General features: G+C 35.6%; 1 protein-coding gene across 2 annotated transcripts in view; it reads right to left on the bottom strand.

The window, feature by feature from the left end:
* The window catches only part of smchd1 (structural maintenance of chromosomes flexible hinge domain containing 1), a 67,435-nt gene that overhangs the window by 20,292 nt on the left and 21,670 nt on the right, over positions 1-25,473 (bottom strand). For both annotated transcript variants that reach the window (XM_022677622.2, XM_022677623.2), the window contains 21 exons: positions 24,934-25,048; positions 23,973-24,156; positions 22,325-22,396; positions 21,252-21,377; positions 20,577-20,690; positions 18,762-18,868; positions 17,563-17,645; positions 16,882-16,992; positions 16,688-16,765; positions 16,070-16,192; positions 13,295-13,439; positions 12,049-12,148; positions 11,854-11,926; positions 10,150-10,286; positions 9,475-9,609; positions 8,135-8,362; positions 7,205-7,350; positions 7,022-7,107; positions 5,641-5,759; positions 5,371-5,532; positions 3,352-3,480 (listed from right to left, as the gene is read on the bottom strand). In XM_022677622.2, the coding sequence (XP_022533343.2) occupies positions 3,352-3,480; positions 5,371-5,532; positions 5,641-5,759; positions 7,022-7,107; positions 7,205-7,350; positions 8,135-8,362; positions 9,475-9,609; positions 10,150-10,286; positions 11,854-11,926; positions 12,049-12,148; positions 13,295-13,439; positions 16,070-16,192; positions 16,688-16,765; positions 16,882-16,992; positions 17,563-17,645; positions 18,762-18,868; positions 20,577-20,690; positions 21,252-21,377; positions 22,325-22,396; positions 23,973-24,156; positions 24,934-25,048 (2,573 nt within the window). The remainder of the gene's footprint in view (positions 1-3,351; positions 3,481-5,370; positions 5,533-5,640; positions 5,760-7,021; positions 7,108-7,204; positions 7,351-8,134; positions 8,363-9,474; positions 9,610-10,149; positions 10,287-11,853; positions 11,927-12,048; positions 12,149-13,294; positions 13,440-16,069; positions 16,193-16,687; positions 16,766-16,881; positions 16,993-17,562; positions 17,646-18,761; positions 18,869-20,576; positions 20,691-21,251; positions 21,378-22,324; positions 22,397-23,972; positions 24,157-24,933; positions 25,049-25,473) is intronic.

Genomic DNA, 25,473 nt, shown 5'->3' with positions numbered 1-25,473 from the left:
ATCTGTATGTTTAGTTTATATTTGTTCTTCTGTTGACTTTGAAGCTTTAGAATATTTTAGTATAATTTGTTGCAGGTAAAATTTTTAATCATGCAATTTTTTTTTAAGGAGTTTGTGATATTTGTTACATTAGAGTCTTGAAAAGGCAAAAAAAAGTAATATTTAAGTGTGAAATGCATTTATACTAAATAAAGCTTAGACATAATTTTTTTTTCTGCAATACTGTTTTCTTGAAATTAATAAAATATCTTTGTTATATCGTCAAAAATATCGTTATCGCGATATTTCCCTGAAATATCGTGATATTATTTTAGGGCCATATCGCCCACCCCTAGTGTGAACATGCCAAATCGTTTTTTTTTTGTTTTGTTTTTTTAAATCAGATTTAAGTCACTTTCATATGTGGTCGGCAGTGTTGGGAAGGTTACTTTTAAAATGTAATCCCTTACAGATTACTGATTACATCACTCAAAATGTAATTTGTAACGTAATCAGTTACATTACTTCAAGTGAGTAACGTAATCTGATTACTTTGGATTACTTTAAATATTGTCATTTTTAAGCCTGAATGAATGTAGCAACCACATATTGCATATTATTATTTTATTTTTCTTTCCAGTTAACAAATAGATAAACAAATAAAACAGCCTTTTCAATCACTCTATAAAAATACTTATGAAACCATTTCATCAAACAATTTTATGAAACACTTCTATAAATTGATGATAAAACCATTTAAAACCAAACAATGTAACAACAACTGTAAGCTCTCTATTTGCAGGTTTGCCACCAGTGTTAATTTTGACAACAAATTTTGATTTAGTCTTAGTCATAGTCTTGTGACGAAAATAGCATTTAGTTTTAGTCACAATTTAGTCATCTGAAATGTTTTTAGTTTTAGTCGACTTAATGTCATAAGAATATAGTCAACTAAAATTACAGTTGATTTAGTCGACTAAAATGTAAAGGGATGTAAATGCTTTTTCATCAGTTCCCTTGAATTATTAACTATACACTTATACGAAATGAAACGTTTAATAACCACTTGAGTAATATTGTTAATGTTTGAAAGTGAAATATATTTATATATGATTTAATGTATATTATTATTGTAGGTGTGTGACTAATTTACATTTAAAATTTTGCTCTAGAAATCAGGTCATAAAACATCTGAATAGTTAAATTATAGTTTGAACAGCGTTGTAGATGCAAAAACAGCTTTTAAATGATCTAGTTTTATCTCCAGCACTAACCCAGTTCAAACCAGTTCTGTGTTTTAGTGCACTGCTGAGTTAAACACATCAGCTCATGAAATAACATCAGCATTAAAACGCGGATCTCTGCATGGAGACCTGTGTGACTCTGGTCTGCAGAAGCTGAAAGATTAGTGGTGTTTTTACCGGAGATGAAGTCGCTCCACGCGGTTTACATGTTATCTTGTTTTTTTGCGACGTCAAAGGAGAAATATGTCAAATATCTCTCTCTCTCTCTCTCTCTCTCTCTCTCTCCCTGCTGAACACTGTCGAGTTAACTTCCAGTCGAGCTCCGTAAGTAACGACAGGTTAATTCCCGGGTTTGTAACTGAGCGCGCGGCGCTACTGCAGGAAAAACAGGTACTGATTGGATGACTACCCCGCTTATCCCGCCTCTCCACCTTCGCTAAAGTAGCAGTGATTGGATCTCTTCCTAACTGGTCCCTACCTTTCACAGAACTAAATCAGTCTGATTGGATTTCGTCCCTGCTAAACATTTTCGTCTCGTTTTTATTCGTCTACGAAAATGTCAGTTAATTTCGTCTCGTCGTGTGTGCGGAGCCGCTGTCTGCCCCTCCTCCCTGTGTGTGTGTGTGCAGCGAGACGGGAGGAGGGGCAGACAGTTTCCTGTCATATCAGAGCGATTTCACCGCAAAATGTTATTTGCGTTTTGTCAGTGTTGGATTGGAAGAGCAAAAACAGGAAAGTACCGCAATGTAATCCTTTTATTTTAGCAGAGTAACTGTAATCTGATTACCACTTACTGAAGCAGTACCTGTAACGGATTACAGTTACTCATAATTTGTAATCTGATTACGTAACGCCGTTACATGTAATCCGTTACTTCCCAACACTGGTGGTCGGACACGTATCCAATCCATGGACATGAATGTGAACGGTCAAATAATATTAATCATACCATAATAATACTTTTACAATAATATAAATAATAATATTTTCCCTTTTAATTATCATTATAGCTTGAGATATGTATATATATATAGACAGGCAGTATATATACAATATTTTATGGAACCACTTACTAGCCTTAAAAAAACATCTTAAACTACCACAGTCTGCTTTCTGTGTCTGATTGTTGCTGATGCAAGGGTCAATTTGTAAGTGGCAACAGTAATGGTAATGTTCATATACTGAAGTTCTTACTCCATTAACAATGTTTTAACACATCTAACATCTAACACTGTTCTACAATATCTTAACCTTTATAAACACTGTTCTAATATGTTCTTACTTTCAATACAAGTGTTCTACAATGTATATACACCCATTTGAGGTTTTTAAGACCTCAATAAATAGAATTTAAGGCCAAAAAATGTGGTTACTTAAGTAGAAATAAAATTATTATATTACGAATTAAAACTTACCATTTCCCATTTGTTATCAATTTGCTTTTTTCAATTTTGTTTCATTGTGATGCCGAACATGTTAGCATGTTCGCTAGCTCACCGCTAATGTTAGCTAGCTCGCCGCTAATAATAACTCTGCTACATCTCTCCTTGTTAACGTTAGCTAGCTCTATGCTAACCTTAGTTCTCTCCCCAGTATGGTTAGCTAGCTTGATGCTAATGTGACAGTAACTCGCCATTAATGTTAGTATGTGCTTTCCCACCGACATAAAACACACCATCTAAAAATATAATACTTACAGTTAATTTACAGTACATTTAAGACAATTTAAGGCCTTAATTATCAAGATTTTAATTTAAGACATTTTTTATGAATTTTAGGATTTTTTTAAGGACCCACAGGAACTATGTATTAATACCGTTCTACAATGTTTATAATTAATACTTTTCTATAATGCTCTTACTCCCATTTACACCATTCTAAAATGTTCTATAATCTTCTTCCCCATGTGCACATTTCTATAACGTTCTTACTCCCATTAATGCTGTTCCACATTCTTACAATGTTCCACAATGTTCTCAGCCTCAACAACACCATTCTATACTGCTCTTAGCACCACTGGCAGTGTTTAAACATGTTTTTACCCCCATTAAAACTGTTCTTCCATTCAATCTGTTCCACCAATACTCCTCAGATTTTAAGGAAATGAATCACAGTGCTTAGCTGATACCTTGAGCTGTGTTGAAAGCGTTTTGATCGCTATGACAACTCGCTGATCTGGAACAGGGTTTTCCCACTTGTCACATAACTGTAGCAGGAACGGAGTGTCCAGACCTCGTCCGTTTAACACATGTAACGGCTGCAATGAAACACACACGAAAAAATAATCAGGTAAAAATTCAAATCCCTTTTGCAGTTAATTTAGCAAACAAATACTAATTTAACTTTTGTTACATGCTGACATCAAAATTGCATGGAATGCATTTAATTGGTATTTTAGCTTGATTATGACAAGAATACTGTAATTATATATATATTTTAAATAATTTCACAGCTGTGTGGTTAATAAGCTTAAGGGAGATTAGCTTTTAGCCTAGAGTGGCTAGCCATTCACTTTCATGGCTTTAGTTTCCTCAGCTATATGTACTAACATGTTATCTTACACCCTGTCAACAGTCTATTTTCACGCCGTGCGCAAGCATCATTAAAATAGCGCTGGAATAGCGGGAAACACAGCTGCGCCACTGACTGATTAAAACCATGACAACAGTCAATAGTCAGCCGCACAAACATGACTGGATCACCGTGCGCACTGCGCACCCCAAGCACAATACCACATGCCATCACGACTTTACCTTAGTAAAAAAAAAATCCTTCAGCAATCAATTATAAAATAAAATATACTCAAAAAGGTGCACAGTAACTATTGGTTATTATTATTTATATATATTTACTGACATTTAGTTAGATTTATATTTATGTTCAGTACACAGACTTAATAACTGTATCTTAATATAGTAGATATAGGCATTCAGCTGTTTGAGAATTAGACAGATGCTCATTCTCATTCTTTCCTCCTGAAATCGGGCAGTCTTGGACATAAAATAAAAAGCTATTATTTAACAGAAAATTGCTTATATTTTTTTATATTTAAAAAATATCAAAGCACATTGCCACCGCACTCTCGCATCTCGTGCTGTCCATCAATTATTCAAAACTTTTAAAAAATTGTGAAATCCACAGATCTAAAAAAAAAAAAAAAGCTATATGTTACCGTTGGTTTCTTTTTACCAGGTCACATTTATTAAAATATTAAATATATTAATTTATGAATTAAAATCTCGTCCAGCAATTGAAAAAGCTGCTGGAGACGCACGGCAGAGCACACAACATTGCCTCTGTAGTCAACAGAGATAAAACCCAGTTCAGTTAAATAAACTTAAGATGAGTAAGGACCTGTAAATTAATAAAATATTGTAATTTTTTTTATAAATATATCAGAAAGGAGAGGTTGAGGTTTTGGTGAGATGTTTCCAAGATTTGAAAGTGAAAATAATGTCAGTAAGTCAGTGTTAAAAAACCCAGCTTTTACATAAGCAATAAACACAATACAAAATAAAATAACATTGCTGTTCTGTAGTGTCTGCTGAGATGCACAAAGCATCATGCTGTTAAGATACAAATGCGCCAAGATCACAGTGCGCCTGGCTCTGGGAATGACTACTGGCACACTGACTGGTTTATTTCACATTACGTCCAAAACACACCCATGAATAATTTAGAGAATTAGTACACACCTTTTGCGTGTTTGGAGCTTCGCAAGGTGTATTTTTTGCGCCCTCGCGATACCAAAGACACAGGACACGCCCCTAAATCAACCAGCACAAAACGCAACTGACCAGTGCACTATAGATCACCAAAATAAAATATGTTTGGCTGCATCACAGCTTCAGTTCAAATGGCTTTGGTTGGTTGATTGGCTGGATATATGTAAATTTAGTGCCATAAATTATCTCAGAATTGTTATGTAAAATTTGGGGGATTTTAAAACCGGTATAGTTTAAAGTTGCAATTGGTTATGCTCGAATTCCTTTTGAATATAGAGACAGGTGTGAGTTAAGCTTCTCAGGATGTTACTTCCATGTACTGAAGTCTCATCAACCAACTAAGCCAAGCTAAGTACAATTTCCATTTCTAGGGCAGATTAAAGATGCTTGCATGTAAATCCCTTCATCATGTTGCCTTTTACCATTTCTGGAGCTTCCACCAGCGTGATTTTAGCAGGGGGTCCAGCAGTGACCTTTACTCTGGCAAACTCCTCAAATTCTTGGTACTTGAAGCACAACTCCCTGGAACCCGGTGAGCCTCCAGTGAAGCGCACACCACTCACCAACACAGTGCCTGAGCTTTCCTACATTCACACACACACACAGATACACACACACACACAGATCACGTATAATACAATTAACACATGAACTGTTACCTAAAAACCTCAAGACAGACTGGATTTACCTACCTGCCAATCGACACTGAGGGTGGACACATCCAGGTCATCTGCGTGAACACTGACTGTCTTCATGTTCTCAGCATTCAGAGTGTCTGTCTTATTACCATACTGATCAACCACCTCAACGGCTACCATAGAAAGAAAAGACATTTGTGAATATCAGATAAAAAAGGCCAGAACATACAAAAATGTCAAATTAACTATGACCAAAATCAAATGTATAAGAAAATGAAAGTAAAGTCACAAAAAAATGTATTGCGTAAATTGTTATTTTGCAAAAAGTAGCTGAAATTGGAGATTTTAAAACTCCAAATGGTTTACCTAATTTTGTGGACAGAATGTTTCTTTTAACTATTTCTGACTCAAACTCTCATATTTGTAGAATGTGTAAAACTAACATGCCGCATTGAGGAAGCAGTGTAATAATTTTTAACATCACTAACTGGATTCCCCTCTTGAGAGACCATCACTGAGCTCAGTAACACAACACAGCAGACCTTACAAACATCACTATAGATACACAGACACACTTCTCCACAGTGTAGTTCTGTACAGGAAACGAGTTCTCCATTACTGTATTTTTCGCACTATAAGGCACATTGTATTATAAGGCGAACTATCAATGAACGTCTATTTTCTGGTCTTTTTTCATACATAAGGTGCATTTTAAGAGACACTATAAGAAACTTCATATTGAGCAGGTCTCGCCGTTGGGTTGTGGTTGTTGATGGGGGTAGATAAGTAAAGAAAAACTGCAACAAAAAAGGCAAACAAGCGCTGGATGTACATCTACACAGATTTTTCTTTTTTATTTGGGGGAGTAAAGCACTACTGTTTATTTACAGTAAGCCTAGATTTCTGCACTAAAAATGGATAATTAGCGGCTAACTGTTAGCAGGTAATGCTAATGCTGCTCCGGCAATGCTAGCCGGGTTTAGGAGCAGGCTACAGGCCGATAATACAACTGAACGGCGAAAGAGCTAGCGGGGATAGTGTCTAATGCTAATTCTGCTCCAGCAGTGCTAGATGGGTTAGGAGCAGGATACTTTAACCTCTCAACAGGGAAATATCGGTTAGCGGCTAATGCTAATGCTACTCCAGTCTCAGTGCTGGAGAACTAAACTAAAACTCCTGTATTTCGCTGTTCTTTAGTGGAGTGGCTTTACTGCTCCTTACAACCTGACTGGTAAAATTTATACATAAGGCTCACCGGATTAAAAGGCGCACTGTTGATTTTTGGGATTCTTATAGTGCAAAAAATACGGTAAATATAAAAGTAAGACTGAAACATTTGCAACAAATACTGTAGATGAAACCCAAAATATATATATACCTATTTTTGTTCAAGTACTTTTAATGAAAAGATCAGTTAAGAAAGCAAAGCACTTACAGATATTTTCTGATAGAGTTTCTCCCATTTTCACAGTGTTCTCTCTGAGAGTGACCCTCAGTTTGTCAGGTTCATCTGGACGTGGGCTTCAAGCAGAAAAAAAAATTATTAACATGTTACATTAATTAGATGTGCCACATTATTGGTGCACAGTAGGGTGCATGTAAATGTGATCTGTCTTACATTATGAAAAAGGACGTCTCAACTGACTGCTGATCCGTAAAAGACACCTGATAGAAGTGCTCTCTCTGTACTTTCGTTGGAACAGAAACATTTGGAAGTCTTCCCTTAGCCAGTTCTGCTGTCCTTACGCCTGCAGTCCAGTTCACCTGAATCACACACACAGCCACACAGGACTGAATACACACATGTAAGAGTACAGTGCAGACTGTATATATATATATACATACATATATATATATATATATATATATATATATATATATATATATATATATATATATATATATATATATATATATATATATATATATATATATATATATATATAAAGGGACAGCAGGAACTATTAACAGAAAGATTGTTGTCGGTTGAGGAGGTGGGAGTACATCTGAAACTTATTTTGGCTGAAATAAACAAACAGAAATCCTCTAAAATCTTCCAAAAAACAAAACAAAAAGTAATTTACATATAAAAAGTAAAGTGTTTTTAAGTAACTGTAAAAAGATTCTATTCCAAGTCAATTTGGAGCATTTCTATTGGTTCCTTCCTTATAAAAAGTGAAAAAGATACACTCTTTTTCTGTGATCATGCTCATATACAGCTCTAGAAAAAAAATAAGAGACCACTTAAAAATTATGAGTTTCTTTGATTTTACCAAATTTAAAACCTCTGGAATATAATCAAGAGCAAGATGGATGATCACAAGCCATTTAACCAAGCTGAACTGCTTGAATTTTTGCCCCAAGAGTGCAGGCATAAAGTTTTTTTAAAAGCAGTGTGTAAGACTGGTGGAGGAGAACATGCCAAGATGCATTAAAACCAGGGTTAATCAATCAAATATTGATTTCTGATCTCTTTATGAATATGAATTATTTGTGGCCCTGGCATAACACTGATGGACTGAAACTGAAGAATTACACAAATAATTACCTTTACATTATGTGCAAGTTTGTGTGTTAAAGGCACCAGCCTGCCTCCTTCATCATACAGTCTGAAGCGCAGACTCCCGAGTGTGTCTCCTGCTGTCCAGTTGATTCGTTCCAGATTCTGAATCAACATGACATCATCCGAATCCTGCCTGTAAATCTCCACACGGAAGACACGTGTGCTGGGCAGCACGCGCAGACTCCGCTCCACACAAGATATTCCCTTCTGGTTCTGTGAGAAATGAGTGAACACTGAAGAACTGAACAACTTTATTCAGCAGAAAACACAAAATAAAAAAAACATTTACCTTAAAGGAGAAGTCTGGTGTGAAATTGAAATTGGGTGTAGTGAAACATGATAATGAGTAGGAACTTTTGTAAAATTGGCCACTTCGTTTCTCGTCCAGCATTTCGAAATACAGCGCTTTTAGCTGATGCTCCCAGGAGGCTTACAATGCTAGTGATGGGGCCATTTTTTTAGGGCTGCAACTAAAGAATGAAGTAGTCGACTAATCTGCCGATTATTTTATCGATTAATCGTTTAGTCAACGATTATATCTGCCATGCCCTCACTCTCTGCTTGCTGTGGGTACAGCTCCTGTATCTAGCTTTCACTATTAGTTCAAAGTGATGGAAAAAGCTGATCGTGGGATTTAAATGCCCTTCATATGTCTAGAACACTGTCCATTAAATGTGGAAGGTGCTGATATTTAGTGAGTTAATGTGAAATTAGTTGTGATTGGGCACTTTTGGAGATACTTGGGTGTGTTGGCCAAAAGTGCTGTGTTTCTAAATGTGGTGGTGAACGGAGGTGGGATATTCGACAAAAAAGTTAATGCTTGTTATCATGTTTAACTATAATCCAAGTCCATTTTACACAGAAGTTCCCCTTTAATCTACAGCAAAATCTATATATAGTTTTTTGGTCAATTAATACAAATATATTCTATATTCTAAGTTCTTGTGCAGTAATTACAAAGTCAGATCAGGTGCATTCTTTTTATTATGACTGTGTCAAGTTGATGAGATGTCCACTCAAAGTTTCTCCTATTTTTCAAATCTTTCATGTTTTGCTTAATGATGGCCGTTTTGATGCAAAATCGAATTCAAATGATTTCATCAACTCCAGACCCCAAGAGAGAGATTACCTTAAGGCTTTAAAAATGGGGGAAATGTGTAAAAATGGCTCCTAAATTCCTAAACTGCTAATGCAATGTATTGCAATGTTTAACCAAAGCTAAAAATCTATTTTGATCACATCTATTATAAATCCACCTAAGGACTTAAAGATGACCATTTGTCCATATATTTATAAAGTATTGAGATAAGAACAGTGTGTCTTACAGGAATGCCAAACTTGGCAGTGAGGACTTGCTCAGTGGTGACATTCTTCAGCTGAACTGGTTTTGCGAGCAGCACCCCTGCGCCGGTATTACTGCAGTCAACAGTATCCACAGGTAAATCAGGGGCTCCTAATAACTGTAAGAATTAGAAACACACAACAACAACAAAATCATCAGAAATAATACATTTAAAACTAGTTATGTCCTCATCAAATTTTTGTAACCCCGAGTCAGAGGGTTTAGAGTATCTGCTATAGTCCTGATATAAATACTTGTCTGTATTATATAGACATATCTGTCTATCTGTGGTCAGGTGCAATGACACAACTTAAGGCATACAGTAAAAATAAAGAAAGAACACATCCAAGTTGTCCATTAAGATTTTTTTTTTCAAATAATTGTTTATTATTAGTAAAACATCAATATCACATATTACCATGTTTAGCACAAAAAATAAAAGTACAAAATAGCCATAAAACTGATTTCCTTTTAAATATCTTTTTTTTAATAAAAATGAACCTACCCTTAAAATTATAGACTTTCAGTGGGCAAACTTAGCAAGGGATCAAATAATTATTTCTATTACTGTCTGTGTGTGTGCGTCTCTGTGTGTGTGTGTGTGTGTGTAATAAAGGTAAAATCTCTCACTGTCTGAGTTCTCTGGGTGATGAGTTACCTGGCAGCGGACGATGAGTTTGGAATGTGTTGTGATGTTCTGAAACTCATCGTGAACCTCCACTTTAAATCCTGCTGGTGATCCGTTTTCTATAGAGATGTCGTTCTCAGGAAAAACCACCAGTTGTTGTGGAGGACCTGAGGGTACAAAAGGGAACATTTTATCACTGTAAGCTTTAAGCTCACTTTAGGCTCACTTTAAATCACAATCAGAAATTGGCAAATTTTAAACTTCTAATAACAACATTAGGGGGCCCTATTTTAGCGCTCTATAGGTAAGCAGTCAACTGTGCACTGTGAAGTAGTTGTGCGCGATTATGTCTTAAAAAATAATCTTACATTTTTTCACAAAAAAATCTGATTTTCTATTATAATTGATTATTTTCCCCCCTTCTTAAAATCAAACTACAGGTGACAATGAAATGGTTCAAAATTAGGTATACCTGTGTATAAAAAAAAAAAAAAAAAGGGTTGAGTCGACTTATTGAGTGAATCAATGATTTAAACATCGTTTACAAGTCCATGCGTTCAAATCGCGTATGTGGGTTTGTGACTGAAAATACAGAAATAATGCATTAAAGAGTCACAGAAAAAACTTTGAAGAAGAAATTATTATTGTTTTCCACAATTATAAATCACATATCCTCACCGGAGAGCGATGACGCTGCAGTTTTTAAAAACGGTAGGATTTATTTCTAGCTAAATATATGCTTTGTGTGTTTGTGTGGAAAGTGCTGAAACAGGGCTGGAACATTTTTCAGTAGGAGATCAGTCCTCGGACTGAGCGGAATGGTTAGAAAATATACACGTTAAACTGTGGGAGGCGCTGGTAATCAAGGTAAGATGGATAAACACTTCAGAAATGAGGAGTGTTTTCGGATATTTTAGATTAAAAAGATAAAATGTCTCTATGTAAAATCGTGTTTACTCCAATTTTAAATCGCATTAAAGCTGAAATTCAAATTAACAGAATTAATCATGAAAATCGCCCAGCACTACTGTGAAATATGATTTAGAGTCAGTGTGTCATTTTTAATGTAACAACGGGAAAAGTATGCCTTGCAAGGTGTACTAAAAGCTATGTACTAATTCTTAACTAATCATAAGTGTGTTTTGGGAGTAACATGAAATAAACCAATCTGCATGTCTCTTTCCATTCCCTTTGAGAACAAGGTGTGCTCAGATTTTGGCGTATTGGTATTTTAAAGGCACAGTGCTTCATGTCCTTCTGTGTTTTACAAGCAGGAGTGTACACGCGTCTGTGTTCCCAAGGTAGAAATAAACATCTGACTGTTGACGTCTGCCTAGGTCTTCTTCAACCAGTGGCGCATCAGTGTTTTCCATTGCCAAGATAGCAATATGCCAGAAGTTCACCTGAACACACATCAGCCAATGGAGTAGTTACATTCACAAGCTCTGTTGCTATTTAAACGACGCAGGTGCAGGTTGTGAAAACACACTGTTGGCGGGGTGTAAGATAGCACTGAGTGCAGGGTGTGAGATAGGGCACTTAAAGTTTCAGAAATAAATTCTAGAATGGCCAAAATTCTTCATGGGATAGAAGTTTCAGCCTTTATATTATAGTGAATTACTGTAAATAACTAATGCCCCATGTCTGCAAAAACACTGAGGGATGCTCTTAACATATTATAAAAGCTGCTTTAATGAACTGGATATGATTTCTGAAAACTTGTGATCTTCCTACCTGGACGAACACTAAACTGGAAAGACTGGAAGTCCTGTTTGAGGCCTGGGACGATGACTTTCACCGTGTGAACCTGTTAACAGTATGAGCAAAATATTAATGAACTCCCCAAGACAAAATAAAATACTCTGACCAGTGATGACAATAAAGCTTTAAAGTGTTTAATGTTTTATCTTCACACAGACACACACTGACCTTCTCCAGCTGGTTTGTTACTTTCCCCTTGGCTCTCAGGTCTTGTACGGTAAATGTAGTTCCATTCAAAGCTGTCTGCTCGTAATTTAGCTGCAGTGAACTGTGTGTGTGTTTGAATGTGCATGTGCAGAAGAAAGAAGAGAACAAGAGAAAAAAGTTATTTAGTAAATATAGCAATTCCATATTGCATTCAGATACTTTAAGTTGCAACTATGGGTGAGAGCTCCATTGTATAGGGCTAAATTACTTAATTAACTCTGAGCTGATGTATTTGTAGCTCTAAATATATTTTCTCCATCGATAAGCACAAGATTTCTAGACCAAATTTCCATGACTTCTCCAAAACTTTCTGGGTATTTTTTTTTTTTTTAAATAATACTCAGGCCTGGAAATTGCTATTATCAAATTCCATGACTTTTCCAGATTTTTCATGACTGTACGAACCCTGAAATTTTATTATTGCATACAATGATATGCAATATTTTTTCCATCATATTGTAGCATTAAATACAAGCTTTACTCAAATTTAAATTAATATGCACAAGGCCCCGCCCACACATACCCAGATTATTTTAAAAATGTAATGCCCAAAAAAATAGACCTAAATACAGTGCGAAAAAGAGTACAGCCATTTAATTGAGTTTCTTTAAATCTGTAGTGATTTATTTTGGTCCTTATCAACAAAATTCACAGAATAATTACTCCCCAAAACAACAAACAATTAAATTAATATAAAAACGTTTTAATACAGAGAAAACCAACACATTTCTAAATATCCAGATATCTGTGGACAAGGCTTTTAGTAATTAAAGTACTATTATTGACATGTGCTTATTTTAATTTGTTGCATTAAATCAAATAAAAACTGAGAAAGTATGCTTACAGTGAGGACAAATCATCCATACTTAGAACAATATTGTTTCCAATTTGCCTTATAATCCAGAGTAGGGACCATGAAGAAAAATCATGCTCCTTAAAAACACATTTTAACCCTTATGCTTCAATCACAATCACCCTTTAATTAATATAAGGGTATATCAGCCCAATATTACATATCTGAAAGGATTATCTGACAGATTTAAATATAGATGCATGTTGGAACCTAGATTATTTGCACACTTTTGATGCCATCTTGTGGTCATGCTTATGTAACACTTCATTTTTTAACAGAAACATTACTGAAATATACTGTGTATAAAACAGAATGACAGTACTACATAAAGGGTCTATTTTGTCTGCAGCTCACCTGCACTCTAGCTGGGGTTTGATGTCAGATGGGGGCTGAGTCACATGATCAAATTCATCCTTAAATTCCAGGTTCAGAGAGAAGGGCACGCCCACCTGCACTGACGTGGGAACTGAGCGCAATACAAAGCATGCTGCACTGCTTTCTGAAAGAAAAAAGGGGGAAAAAAGCATGAAAAATACAAAATATTCTTTTTGATCATATTTAAATATCTGAACTGGTTTCAAAGTGAATCTAGGATACCCAATTAACTGTCCCCAAAATACTACTGGAATTTGAACTACTCCTAGAATGTTTAGACTATGCACAGACAGCAGGCAAAACAGATCTGTTGAGATAAGTGTCGTCATTGGCTGTGTTTACATGCAAATCTTTCCTTCAATCCGAATGAAATTAATTTGATTCTAGAATCTGACTAAAGTGTTCATATGTACACTTTCCCCAATAGTCTGAGTAAACTCTCCGTTTAGATGCACGCTACAAGTAATCCGATCAAACATGACGCGCATGTGTAGTATCGCTTAGTGCAGTGGTTCCCAACCTTTTTCTTCAGGGACCCATATTTTTACCATTGTAAGCTTTGGTGACCCAACATAACCCCCCCCCCAAATGTAAAAGATGTAAGTGTATAATTGGGTTGGGGTGGGGGGGTTAGAAATGACAAATAAAAACTGACATTTACTATAGATGAATAAAATAAACACGTAAAAAAGGAAAAATTGATACATAAAACATAAGGAATTTTTATCTTATGAAGAAAAAAATAATTAGATCAATAAAATAATACAACTATTTAAAATGAATAAAAAATAATTTATATAAAATAAAAACAAACAAACAAAAAAAGAATAATATCAGTTTCAGTTTCAAATCAGTAAAACAGCTCACCTCAACCTCAACCTGTCCAAATATTGGACAATAATTGATTAACTTTACAGGCCCTCACTCATTTTCATTTATTTAACTAAACTGAGTTTTATATTCTTATATTATTATATTATTATATTCAGCCTCGCGCTGAATTCAGCTCCGCGCTGCCGGAGAGAGCGCCCGCGCGCGCGCCAGAGAGAGAGAGAGAGACAGAGAGAGCGCAGCGCAGCGCGGCGAATTTTGCTTACCCTAGACTATATTTAGTATTAAAATGAAACCCCTTAAAATCAAGAGGGCTTCGCGACCCATCGTGGATCTTTGGCGACCCATAGGTTGGGTCGCGACCCATAGGTTGGGAACCACTGGCTTAGTGTACACGTTACCATGACAATAACCACAAGCATCACATGATGCCAGCCAGCATGAGAGGAGCAACAGCAACTGGATAAATAGCTATTTTTCAGAGTTTGCATTTGTTATGTTTGTTTCTTAAATTTATGGTGAACTCAGGGCAACCTAATTCACATTTTCTTGTTAAAGAAGAGCGAGATGAAGAGCTCAGTCCTTCATGTCTTCAAACATTTCGAGGAAAGTGAGCTAGGTGCCAGTCCCACCGCCCATGACCAGGAACCATTGGATGAGAGTGAGGAGTTATGTTCAGCTTTGTACACATGCTGTATACGCACGATACGTAACTTTCCGACTGAGAATCTAATCGGGTACAGGTGTTTACAAGGCTATTATTATTCTTATTCTTATTATTTAATGGATTATTTAAAGGATTATGCACCTCGCTCGATCGGATAGAAATTGTATTTGGAATGGCCTCAATCGGACTAGGTAGATACATGGATAGACAGATACTTCAGCGATCCCAGAGGGAAATTCTGGACTACTCTATTCGTATTGAGGAGTTAACATGGACATGCACTTTTCTGATTAAGCTATTAGTCAGATTATTAACGGATTATTAGGCTGCATGTAAACGTAGCCACTAGGGCTACAAATATGTCTTTTATATAATCTTGTCACAAAAAGTAGATAAACAGAGTTGTCTCTGTGTCTGTGTGAGTGACAGGCTGCTGCTGCCTGAGAAGTGCCAGAGGGAGGGGAGTGCGAGAGGGGGAAGGAGTAAACATGAGGTAACTGCATGACCTCCATTCACATAGTTGGGCAAATGCTTGTAAAGACACTAGTGCCAGAGGGAGGGGAGTGCGAGAGGGGGAAGGAGTAAACATGAGGTAACTGCATGACCTCCATTCACATAGTTGGGCAAATGCTTGTAAAGACACTAGTTGAAAGCTGTGCACCTCAGTCCAGCGCAGTTTTGCGCAGATATTTACAGACTTACAGATTTCACGCTTTTAATCCCAGAAAAACGCTCTTATTTACCTTTTAAAAAACGATACTTAAATGCCTGATTAAAGGGTCGATTACTGTTTTTGTTGTTTTTCTCGGGTTTTGAGCGCTCGGCACTGAGTCAGCTCTTGATAGGTCCAGACGCAAAACAGAGCACGGGTGGGGGCGGAGCCGGTGACGTCATGGGCCCTGCATTGTTTAATATTGTGATATATACTGTTGCAAAAAAAATATTTGCAATGTCATTTTTTTTCCAATATAGTGCAGCCCTAGTAGCCACTGTTATTTACAAATGATCTTTAATTTATCACCTCACCTACTGGGTTTTCACACCTGCTAAAATAAACCGCACCAAGGGTGCAAGCTAACCAGAGTCTGTTTTAATCAGACTAAAAAGTGCATGTATAAAAGCAGCCTTAGAGATCTGTGATGCCATTTTTTGTGAGGGGTTATTAAATATGTCCAAATTTGCACATTAGGCTCAGACATAAGTCAAAACAAAAATGACGCGAAAAAACTTTAATTTCATGAAGAAGCTCAAGTTACCTTTAATAGTGAAGTGAAGCACATACTGAGGCAGACGTTTCCCAGCCCACTCACTAGCTGACTCACTATCACTCAGCAAAGTCTGCAAGCAAAGTGTGTACTTTCCCAATTTATTCAAGTTTTCTGAAAACACACACACAATTAAAAATGTCAATAAAAGGACATATAGGAAAAAAAACTCTGAACAAACAAAAGTAGCAATGTTTGCTTCTGTCAGTTTTTAGAATTATTATAAATGTTTTCTTTAATATAAGGCAGAACTAAATATATATAAAGTATCACAACCAGAGAGATTGTTAACTTAGAACGTTTTCCCCCTCAGTTTAGTTTGGTTTCACACGAGGAAAACCACAAGTGCAACAAAATGTGTCACAACAAACCCTGTGAGCACGTTATCTCCTCTTATTGGTCAGAGCTGTTTATATAAAGTATCACCACATGAAACATCTTCAGCTTGACTGGGTAAAAGTGCAGATGACTTAAAGAAACATAACTAAGGTTGAACAGAAATAATTTTCTAAACAGTTTCTTGTAGAAGATTGTTGTAGAAACACATTTGCTAAAAGTATGTTATGTTATAAATTTACAAAATGTAGGACGGTGTGATTAGGTCTTTACCCATTACTTTGAACCAGAACTCCCACTTGGTGGAGTGCATGCAAATGTGAGAGTTTGTCTGGACATCCCCTTTAGGAGCTGAAAGTAAAAAAAAAAAAAACACAACATACAATAAATACTCAAATACATACCCACACTTACATAAAAATGCTTTATAATTATGCAAAAACACTTAAGCTCAGTAAAAATCTTACAGTGCCAGATGACTTTCAGCTCCATCAGGAGTTTTTTGGCGTTGATGTTGGAGACCGGCAGCCGGGACATCGTCTCTCCTTTCTTATTCAGAATATGCACTTGGATTGGACCTGAAACAGAACAGGAGGGGAGACAAAAGCACAGGTCTCACTGTGAGAAAATATATAGATGATGGTTTGCAGGATGGTGCTGAAGTGCTGAAGATGGAAGGATTTGTATGGATATGTGTGTTGTGACTGTGTTTAACATGGTCCAGCACGACCAGATTCTGCAACAGCTTCTACCCCCAAGCCATCAGACTCCTCAACTGCAGAGACTGAACTGATGGTTTTTCTGTACATACACACACTGTCACTCTTACCCCACTTACCCCAGAAAATGGAAAGCACTAAAAAACCCTACTACCTCACTGGTCTCTATTGCACACTGCGTAATAGAGGTAATTACTACCTCACTGGTCTTTTTTTTAATATTTATTATTCTTTGTCTGTATTGTGTTGTATTGTCTGTCTGCACTTTTGTACTGTTGCACTATTGTTCTGTCTACACTGTGTTTATGTGCACCATGGTCCCTGGAGGAACGTTGTTTCGTTTCACTGTGTACTCTGTATATAGCTGAAATGACAATAAAAAACACTTTGACTTTGACTTTGACATAATTAAAATATGTTTGTGTATACCTAAAGGAGTGCCAGCTGGACGAACAGCCTTGTCAGGCCACGGGTTTCCTTCTGGCCATGAAACCTTCAACTGATCAGGAAGCCTGTAAAAGAAGTAAACAAATAAACAATTAAACAAATAAATAAATAATAATAAAAGCAAAAAAAAAAAAAATTAAAGAATGCAGATAAACGAACGACAGAAGGATTTTTATGGAAAATTAATGATAGAAAAAAAAACGAATAAAAAGGCAAAATCAAAATAAAAAAGTATTAACTAAAAGAAAAGAAGAAAAAATAGTAAAAGAGAGAATGAGCAATATAGCAATAAAGAAGTAAAAAAAGAAATAAAATGAGAGAAGAATGAATGATGAACAAATTTAGTGAAAAAATAAATATACAGGAACGAATGAAGTACGAATAAAACAGAAGAAAGAAAAAAAGAAGTTGAATGAAAAAGTTGAAAGAATGAAATAATCAATTAAAGAAACAAAAAAAGCAAACAAAAAATAATCAATAAAAGAAATACAGACAAACGAAAGACAAAATGATGAAGGCAAGCATGAATGAAAAAATCACATGAAAAAGACAGAAAAACAAAAAAAAAGAATGTATTAAAGAACACATTAATCAAATAGAAAAATAAATAATGAATAAAACAAACCAAAAAAAGACAGGTAGAGCAAACAAATAAAATAATGAAAAAAAAAGGTTAAATAAATAAAATAAAATGAGAGAAAACTGATTTATAGACAAAACCAAGAAAGAAAAAGGAAGGGAAAAATAACGATACAAGAATAAATGAAATACAAATGAATTAAACAGAACGAATAAAAAAATAATTAAATGTCCAAAATAAATAGTTATAGTTTGAACTGTGATTAACTTTAGGTATACATTGTAAATGTTCAGTCCAGTTCATATTATAATTCTAATAATCAAAATCTATAATTACTATCAGTTTATGATAATAATAAATATTTACTTCTCTACAACAAAGGTTATGATCTTTACACTATATGGACAAATGTACTGTAGCTAAATGGTTCTATTTAAAAAAAGGGGTCTACAAAACATTTGAACATGCAGATTAAGTGTTTAAAAAAGGTGTTTTAAGATTGTGTATTTATGATATTGATACAAAGGGGTGGCTGAGTCTAGCCTCTTTTTTTTTTTAAATGGGGAAATGTCATCCTGATTGGCGCTGCATTATTACTTACTTGGCCAGTTCTTCAGCAATGCTTTTCTTGATGGCAGAATCTGTTGCCTGTCTGTCGATCTTGGATATTGGAATAATTCGAACCTCATTATACAGTTCCTGCGGTTCCTGTGGACACAGAACAGGACCAACTTACTTCTGGAAATTTGAATGGATCATTCGCAAACATGATGGCTGTGTGCTGACAAGAACCTTGCATTACAATATGTAATAAGACACAAAAGTTACAATTCAATAAAGCAATGTATTGTGATACTGTACAGAAAACGAGATTTATTTGAATCAAATTTTATGTATAATATAACAAAAGTACACAATCATATGCATAAGACTTAAGTTTCTTATTATAAGGGGCACCGGATTATAAGACGCACTATCAATTAATGTATCTATTTTCTGGTCCATTTTCATACATAAGTTTCGCTGCTGAATGGTGGTAAAGCTAAAGTTAAGTAAACAAAAAATGTTTTCTTTTAAAGTCAAAGTTAAAGTGCTGGATGTTAATCTACACAAATTTCTCACCTGAAAACTGTTAATTTGGGTGAGTAAAGCGCTTAATGCTAATGCTGCTCCAGAAGTGCTAGTTGGGTTTGGCAGAAGGCTACAGGCCAATAATAAACATCAAAAGAACTAGCACTTAGCACGATTAGTGGCTAATGCTTATGCTAATACTGCTGGAGAACTAAACTGAAACTCCTGTATAAAGCTGTACTTCAGCAGAGTGGCTTTACTGTTTCTTATAACCTGACTGGTAAAATTCATACATAAGGTGCACCAGATTGGTAATAAGACTGGTAATAAAACTGACAATTTTGGGGAAAATGAAAGGATTTTAAGTGCACTTTATAGTACAAAAAATACAGTAAAAGAAATGTTTTCAACTTTTTATGAACTCAGAACAGAAGGTTATGCAAACAGAGTATAACACTGTCACCTAGTAAACAACACAAAAAGAAACTATTTTCTGACACAGTTGCAACAGCAAAAGTACTTTTAGCCGATGCTCCCAACAGGTTTACAATGCAACTAATAGGGACATAGCATTGCCCAATTAAAGAAAGGGAGGCTAGAGGAACAGATTGCAAAATGAATTCTGTGGAAATACTGAATATTATAGAATTTTTTTAGCAACATCTCAAACTCACACATTTCCACAGCTTATCGACTTAATTATTGTGGCTTATTTTAAAATAGATAAAAATAGAGACCAGAGAACTTCCTGAAGGTACTGCGTTTATAAAAAAAAACATTAAAATCTTTTTAAATAAACCAATAAAGTGTAAATCTACTTTGAGCTTGTTATTGGGGTAAAAATAGCAATTTCTTTGCATGGGTAATGCTGTTGGGAGCATTGGCTAAACGCGCTGTATTTTGAAATACTGGGGGTTAACAGAGGTGAAATATTTGACAAAAGTTTGTACTCGTTTTCATGTTCCAGTACAATACAAATCCTTTTCACACCGGAGTTCTCCTTTAAGTTCCACAGCTCACAGCCAAGAACAGAAAGCAGGAATTGTGAAATAAAATCAAATCAAGATGAAGTCTCAATAAAAACCCTTGACATGATTAGAGCAAAGGGAGGCCCTACCCAGTGTTAGTATTGTGCTTCTAATATAGTGCATGGGAAGTATAATGCTGTATTTTGTATGGTATATGATTTATTTTAAATTATTCTACCCTAATTATAATTTTATACTTTTTATGTTAATATCTGTAGAGAATGTTTCATTATGGAAGACAAGTAGACCAATGTTAAAACACTGGAAATACAGTCACTCACAAGTAAGCATACAGACACAGACCAGCTCTGTCTTACCAGTGCAATCTGAACATGTCCCCCAGTGGCGTAGACGTCCCCCTCATGGTCTCCATAGAGCAGAAACTGAACTATGGAGCCAAACAGAATAGGTTGAGTTTTCACTGATTTCACCTGAAAGAGGGGGAAAAAGACTCTATTAAGCATTGCAGTCCTGCTTTATGCAGCTAGAGCATGAACAGATGTTCGTACACTGAGCAAATTAAATGCTTGATGCATAGCAAATACCACCTTAAAAGAACTTTCAGGCTTTTCTGCTGTTTACTAGGTTTGCACGGAATTACATATACCAGAATAAAGGGACACTGCTGTACATTACAGTAATGCAAAAACTTTTTATTTTTATTTTAAATGTTCAGAAATCAAGATTTGGTGGAATAACTCTGGTTTTTAATCACAGTTTTCATGCAGATAGATGATCACAAACCATCAAACCAGGCTGAACTTAAATTACTTTAGTTAAAAAAACTAAATTTTTTGCACCAGAAGTGTCATAATGTTATCCAAAAGCAGTGTGTAAGACTGGTGGAGGAGAACATGCCAAGATGCATGAAAACTGCAAATAAAAAACAGGGTTTTTCCACCAAATATTAATTTCTAAACATTTAAAACTTTATAAATACTAACTTGTTTTCTTTGAATGCTTGTTTATATATATATATATCAAATGCTCACTTGCTGTCCAGCCTTGTAGACTTTGCCGTCCCAATGGATGCCTTTGAACCGAGCCCATGGCGACTGCTGCCGCTTAGATGAGACATCTGTGCGAGTTGTTGTACCATGGTAACCAATGAACTTCACCTGCAACACAAAAATGAATAGAAAATGTAAGGCTCTAAGATGATACTCATCTACAGAATGTGGATTTGTGTTTTCTTGGCAAAGCCGAATAATGAGAATTTAAACTAAACACAAAAATAGAGATGTAATACAGGTAAAATCCCACAAAATTGTTGCAAAACCGTCTTGACCGTTTCTATTTACATCACCAACTTTACATAAACCCAGCCATCTAGTAAAAAAAAATGGCAAAACAGTAAAATGTGAGGGTGACTTTGGGAAAACGTGCTGTTGCTGATACTGGAGAGCAGCACATCACCTTTAGACTCTACTACTTACAAGAATACATGTCACTGGTTGTGACTTTTCCTGTGACAGTGTTTGAGGAAGGGAGCTCAAGCTTGGCACACAATTAAGCAAAAGTTGGGGATGGGAAACTCTTAGAATTAAATTTGATTAGGTTTCAGAGATCTGTGATGCAATTATGAAACGATTATTGATGCATCTTTTTCTTTTCTATAGGGTTTCTTTTTACTCATTGCATGACTATTTGGTACTTTTAAAGTAAAGTATATGTAATAATAATGAAAATGATTAACATCTGAATGAAGTTAAGCCCTGTTAAACTTTTTTGCTGGAGGGCGGGGCCGCGTTCAGCGCAACCCAGCATGCACAACGGCATGGGGCGGCTCTCTCCATTAAAATGAATAGGGTGTGTCGAGGCTTAAGTGCTACTGGATATGGACCATGAAAGAAAGAGAGAGAGAGAGAGAGAGAGAGAGAGAGAGAAAGAGAGAGAAAGAGAACGACAGATGGAGTGAGAGAGAGCCTCAGAGTCTTCAGCACAGTGCCAATGATTGTTCCAACAGTTTGGAGGAAATTAAAGCAGTAAATTAATATGGCTGTATAGGTAGCTTACAGAGAACACACACACATACACACACACACACACACACACACACACAAACCTGTTTGTCAAATCGTTCATGACATTCTTTTAACCAAATCGTGAATTCTCGACTGATCTTCACTCTCTGCTCCTGTAAAAAAATATAAATAAATAAATAAATAGTTAAAAAAATGCACTATTAGGCACACCAGATTATAGCGGTTCTGATTATTTAAAGTAAGCTTAGATTTCCAAATTTCTCCAGCACCAGCGCTAGAGCTTTAGCATTCGCCGCTAACCGCTAGTGATACACTGCCAGCGCTACATTGAGGAACCCTGAGTGTTTCGGTAAGCCAGGGTGATATTAGCTCACGTAGCTTGTTTTAATTCAGTAAATGCACAGGGTACAGTCAGATAATACTCACCGCTGAACAGCGACAGAGCTAGCACTTAGCACTGTTAGCAGCTAATGCTAATACTGCTCCAGCCCCGGTGCTGGAGAACTAAACTGAAACTCCTGTATAACTCTATTTCAGCAAAATGGCTTTACTGCCTTTTACAAGCTGATTGGTAAAATTAATACATAAGGCGCTCTGGATTATAAGGCCTACTGGTGATTTTTGGGGAAATTTAAAGATTTTAAGTGCACCTTTTAGTGCCAATACAGGAAATACAGGAATGAAAAGTGTTTCTAGAATTGAATTCTAAAGAATCAAAAGATCCATAAAATATATTTTAAAACAAATATTTAACAGAGAGTTTTATGGTTTAAGTTGCTTTTTTCCTTATAACAGAATTACACTATTATGAAATATTCTAGGCTTCATTAATTCAAACAAATTTATTGGCATTTTTCGATGGTTCAACTTGTTTTCTTGTGTTCTCAAGCTTGTTCATAGATCAACCATATCAGGGCCTTAATAAGTCGTGTCTGATAGAGCAGATAGTTGTGTAACATGCAATTTAAATGATAAGAGCTTATTTGGCCATGAGGGTTTAAGCATCATTAAAAAACAATGGAAACTTGTCACTATATATATTTTTTTTTATAGAATCCAATTTAGAATGTTCAATATTTAGAGCTCAGATTGGTGACTGAATTCATGTTTCATATTATCCACAAGTTCCAATTATTTTTAGATCTTATTATTATTATTCTGATTAACAAAATTCATAATTTACACTTCAAATAAACTGTATTTTTTGCACTAGTGCTGAGTTACACAGGAGTTTTAGTTTAGTTCCCCAGCATTTTAGCATTAGCCGCTAATCTCGCTAAGCGCTAGCTCTTTTGCCATTCAGAGGTAAGTATTATCGGCATGTTGCCTGCATGTTTACCGTGTAAAAACAAACTATGTGGGACAAACCACAAGCGAGTATTTCCCTGGCTTCCTTAAATCTAAGATTGCTGTAAATAAAAGAAAGCACTTTACTCAACCAAGAGAAATCTGTGTAGATTAATATCTTTTTTTTTTTTTTTTAATTACAGTTTTGTTTACTTAACTTAGCTTAGCTTTACAGGTCTCACAAACCAGCAGGGAGACCTGCTGAATTAGAAGGTAAACATGGCGACAACCCTGTTCCTTACTAGTGTCACATAATGCGTAATGCATATGAAAATACACGTTTATTGATAGTGCACCTTATAATCCGAAATAACTTAAAGGATCTACTGTCAGATACCACCAGGACATTAGCATGTAACACAAGGTGCATGTTTGCATTACCTGGCTGTTAAGGACTCTGGTAAAGATGGTTTCTTTGTCTCGTAGCTGCAGTTCCAGATCCATAAATGTGAGTTTATTGGTGCTGACTTGAAAACAGTCGTTAGCGAAGAGAACACCTGAGATTCTGTTGTAGCATTCTAAAGGCACTGTACACATTTTCTTGGGTTTTGCACACCACTCAAACCTGACACACACAGACACACACACACAGACACAGAGAGAGAGAAAGAAAATCTGGTCAGAAATACAAAAAAATAAGCTAGAAACCTGGTCATTATAACATCACGAATTTAAAGGAGAACTCTGGTGTAAAATGGACTTGGGGTGTAATGAAATATGATAACAAATACAAACATTTGTTAAATAACTCGCCTGAATAACTCACTGATGCTCCCAACAGGCTTACAATGTTAGCGATAGGGGCATAAAGCAAAAAAAAAAAAAAATCACTATTTTTTTTACCCCACATTAACATGCTTAAAGTAACTTCACACTTCATTGGTAGAAACTTCAAGATTTCAAGATGGCAGTGCCCAGAAAATGACTTCAGGTACTGTGTGTATAAATAGTGTTTTTAAATATCTCTCCACTTTCAAAGTTCTTAGTGCCCCCATTTCTTAGCATGGGAAATGCTATGCCCCCATCACTAGCACTGTAAGCCTGTTGGGAGCACTGGCTAAAAGCGATGTATTTCAGAATCCTGTGGGAGAAGGAGTTTGGCTATTCAACAAATGTTTGTACTTTTTATCATGTTTCAGTTTACACCTAGTCCATCTCACACCAGAGTTCTCCTTTAAGACTATGAATCTAATCCATTTAAAGCATCTATTACATTTTTACTGAATTGTCAATGAATGTTCTTTTAGTTTTCTTGTCTATCAAGCATTTTAAAACTATTAATCATGTTAAACCTGTTGCTTACAAAGTGGTGGAAGGTTTAGATTAAAAGTATTACAATTACTCATTGACAGAAGAATAAGGAATTAATCGTCCATTCCAGAAGCACTCAAAAATGGGTCTTTTTCCTCGTCCCTCAGCTTGAAAAATAAAACAGTCATCGTCGTCATTTTCTGCAACTGTAAAACACACACACATGCACACATAATTACAATTTGAAACAGACAATCAACATTTCCTGCATTTCTGAGACCTGAGATTTTAATCAGGACTTTTATTATTTAAATAAAGCTTGTATTCTGGGTTTGTATATTTGTTACAGTCAAACAAAAAAAGGATGATCAGAGGTAAAACACTGGAATTTAACATTCTGAAAAAATGGAAGGCTGTGGCATTTTCCCCAAATAGAAAAAATGACAAACTTGTGAAGAAACTGGCTTATCTTTTCAGAATTTGTGGAAAAATGGAACGAAATCACAGTGTCCATGCTTCTTCCATGCATTGGTATTTTATATACAGCTCTGGAAAAATGAAGAGACCACTTAAAAATTATGAGTTTTTTTTTTTTATTTTACCCAATTGAAAACCTCTAGAATGTAATCAA

Source organism: Astyanax mexicanus, chromosome 8 (genome assembly GCF_023375975.1).
Source record: "Astyanax mexicanus isolate ESR-SI-001 chromosome 8, AstMex3_surface, whole genome shotgun sequence".
NCBI classification, from domain to species: domain Eukaryota; kingdom Metazoa; phylum Chordata; class Actinopteri; order Characiformes; family Acestrorhamphidae; genus Astyanax; species Astyanax mexicanus.
Note: the sequence above shows the minus strand (reverse complement) of the source record. Positions and strands in the feature narration are given on the sequence as shown.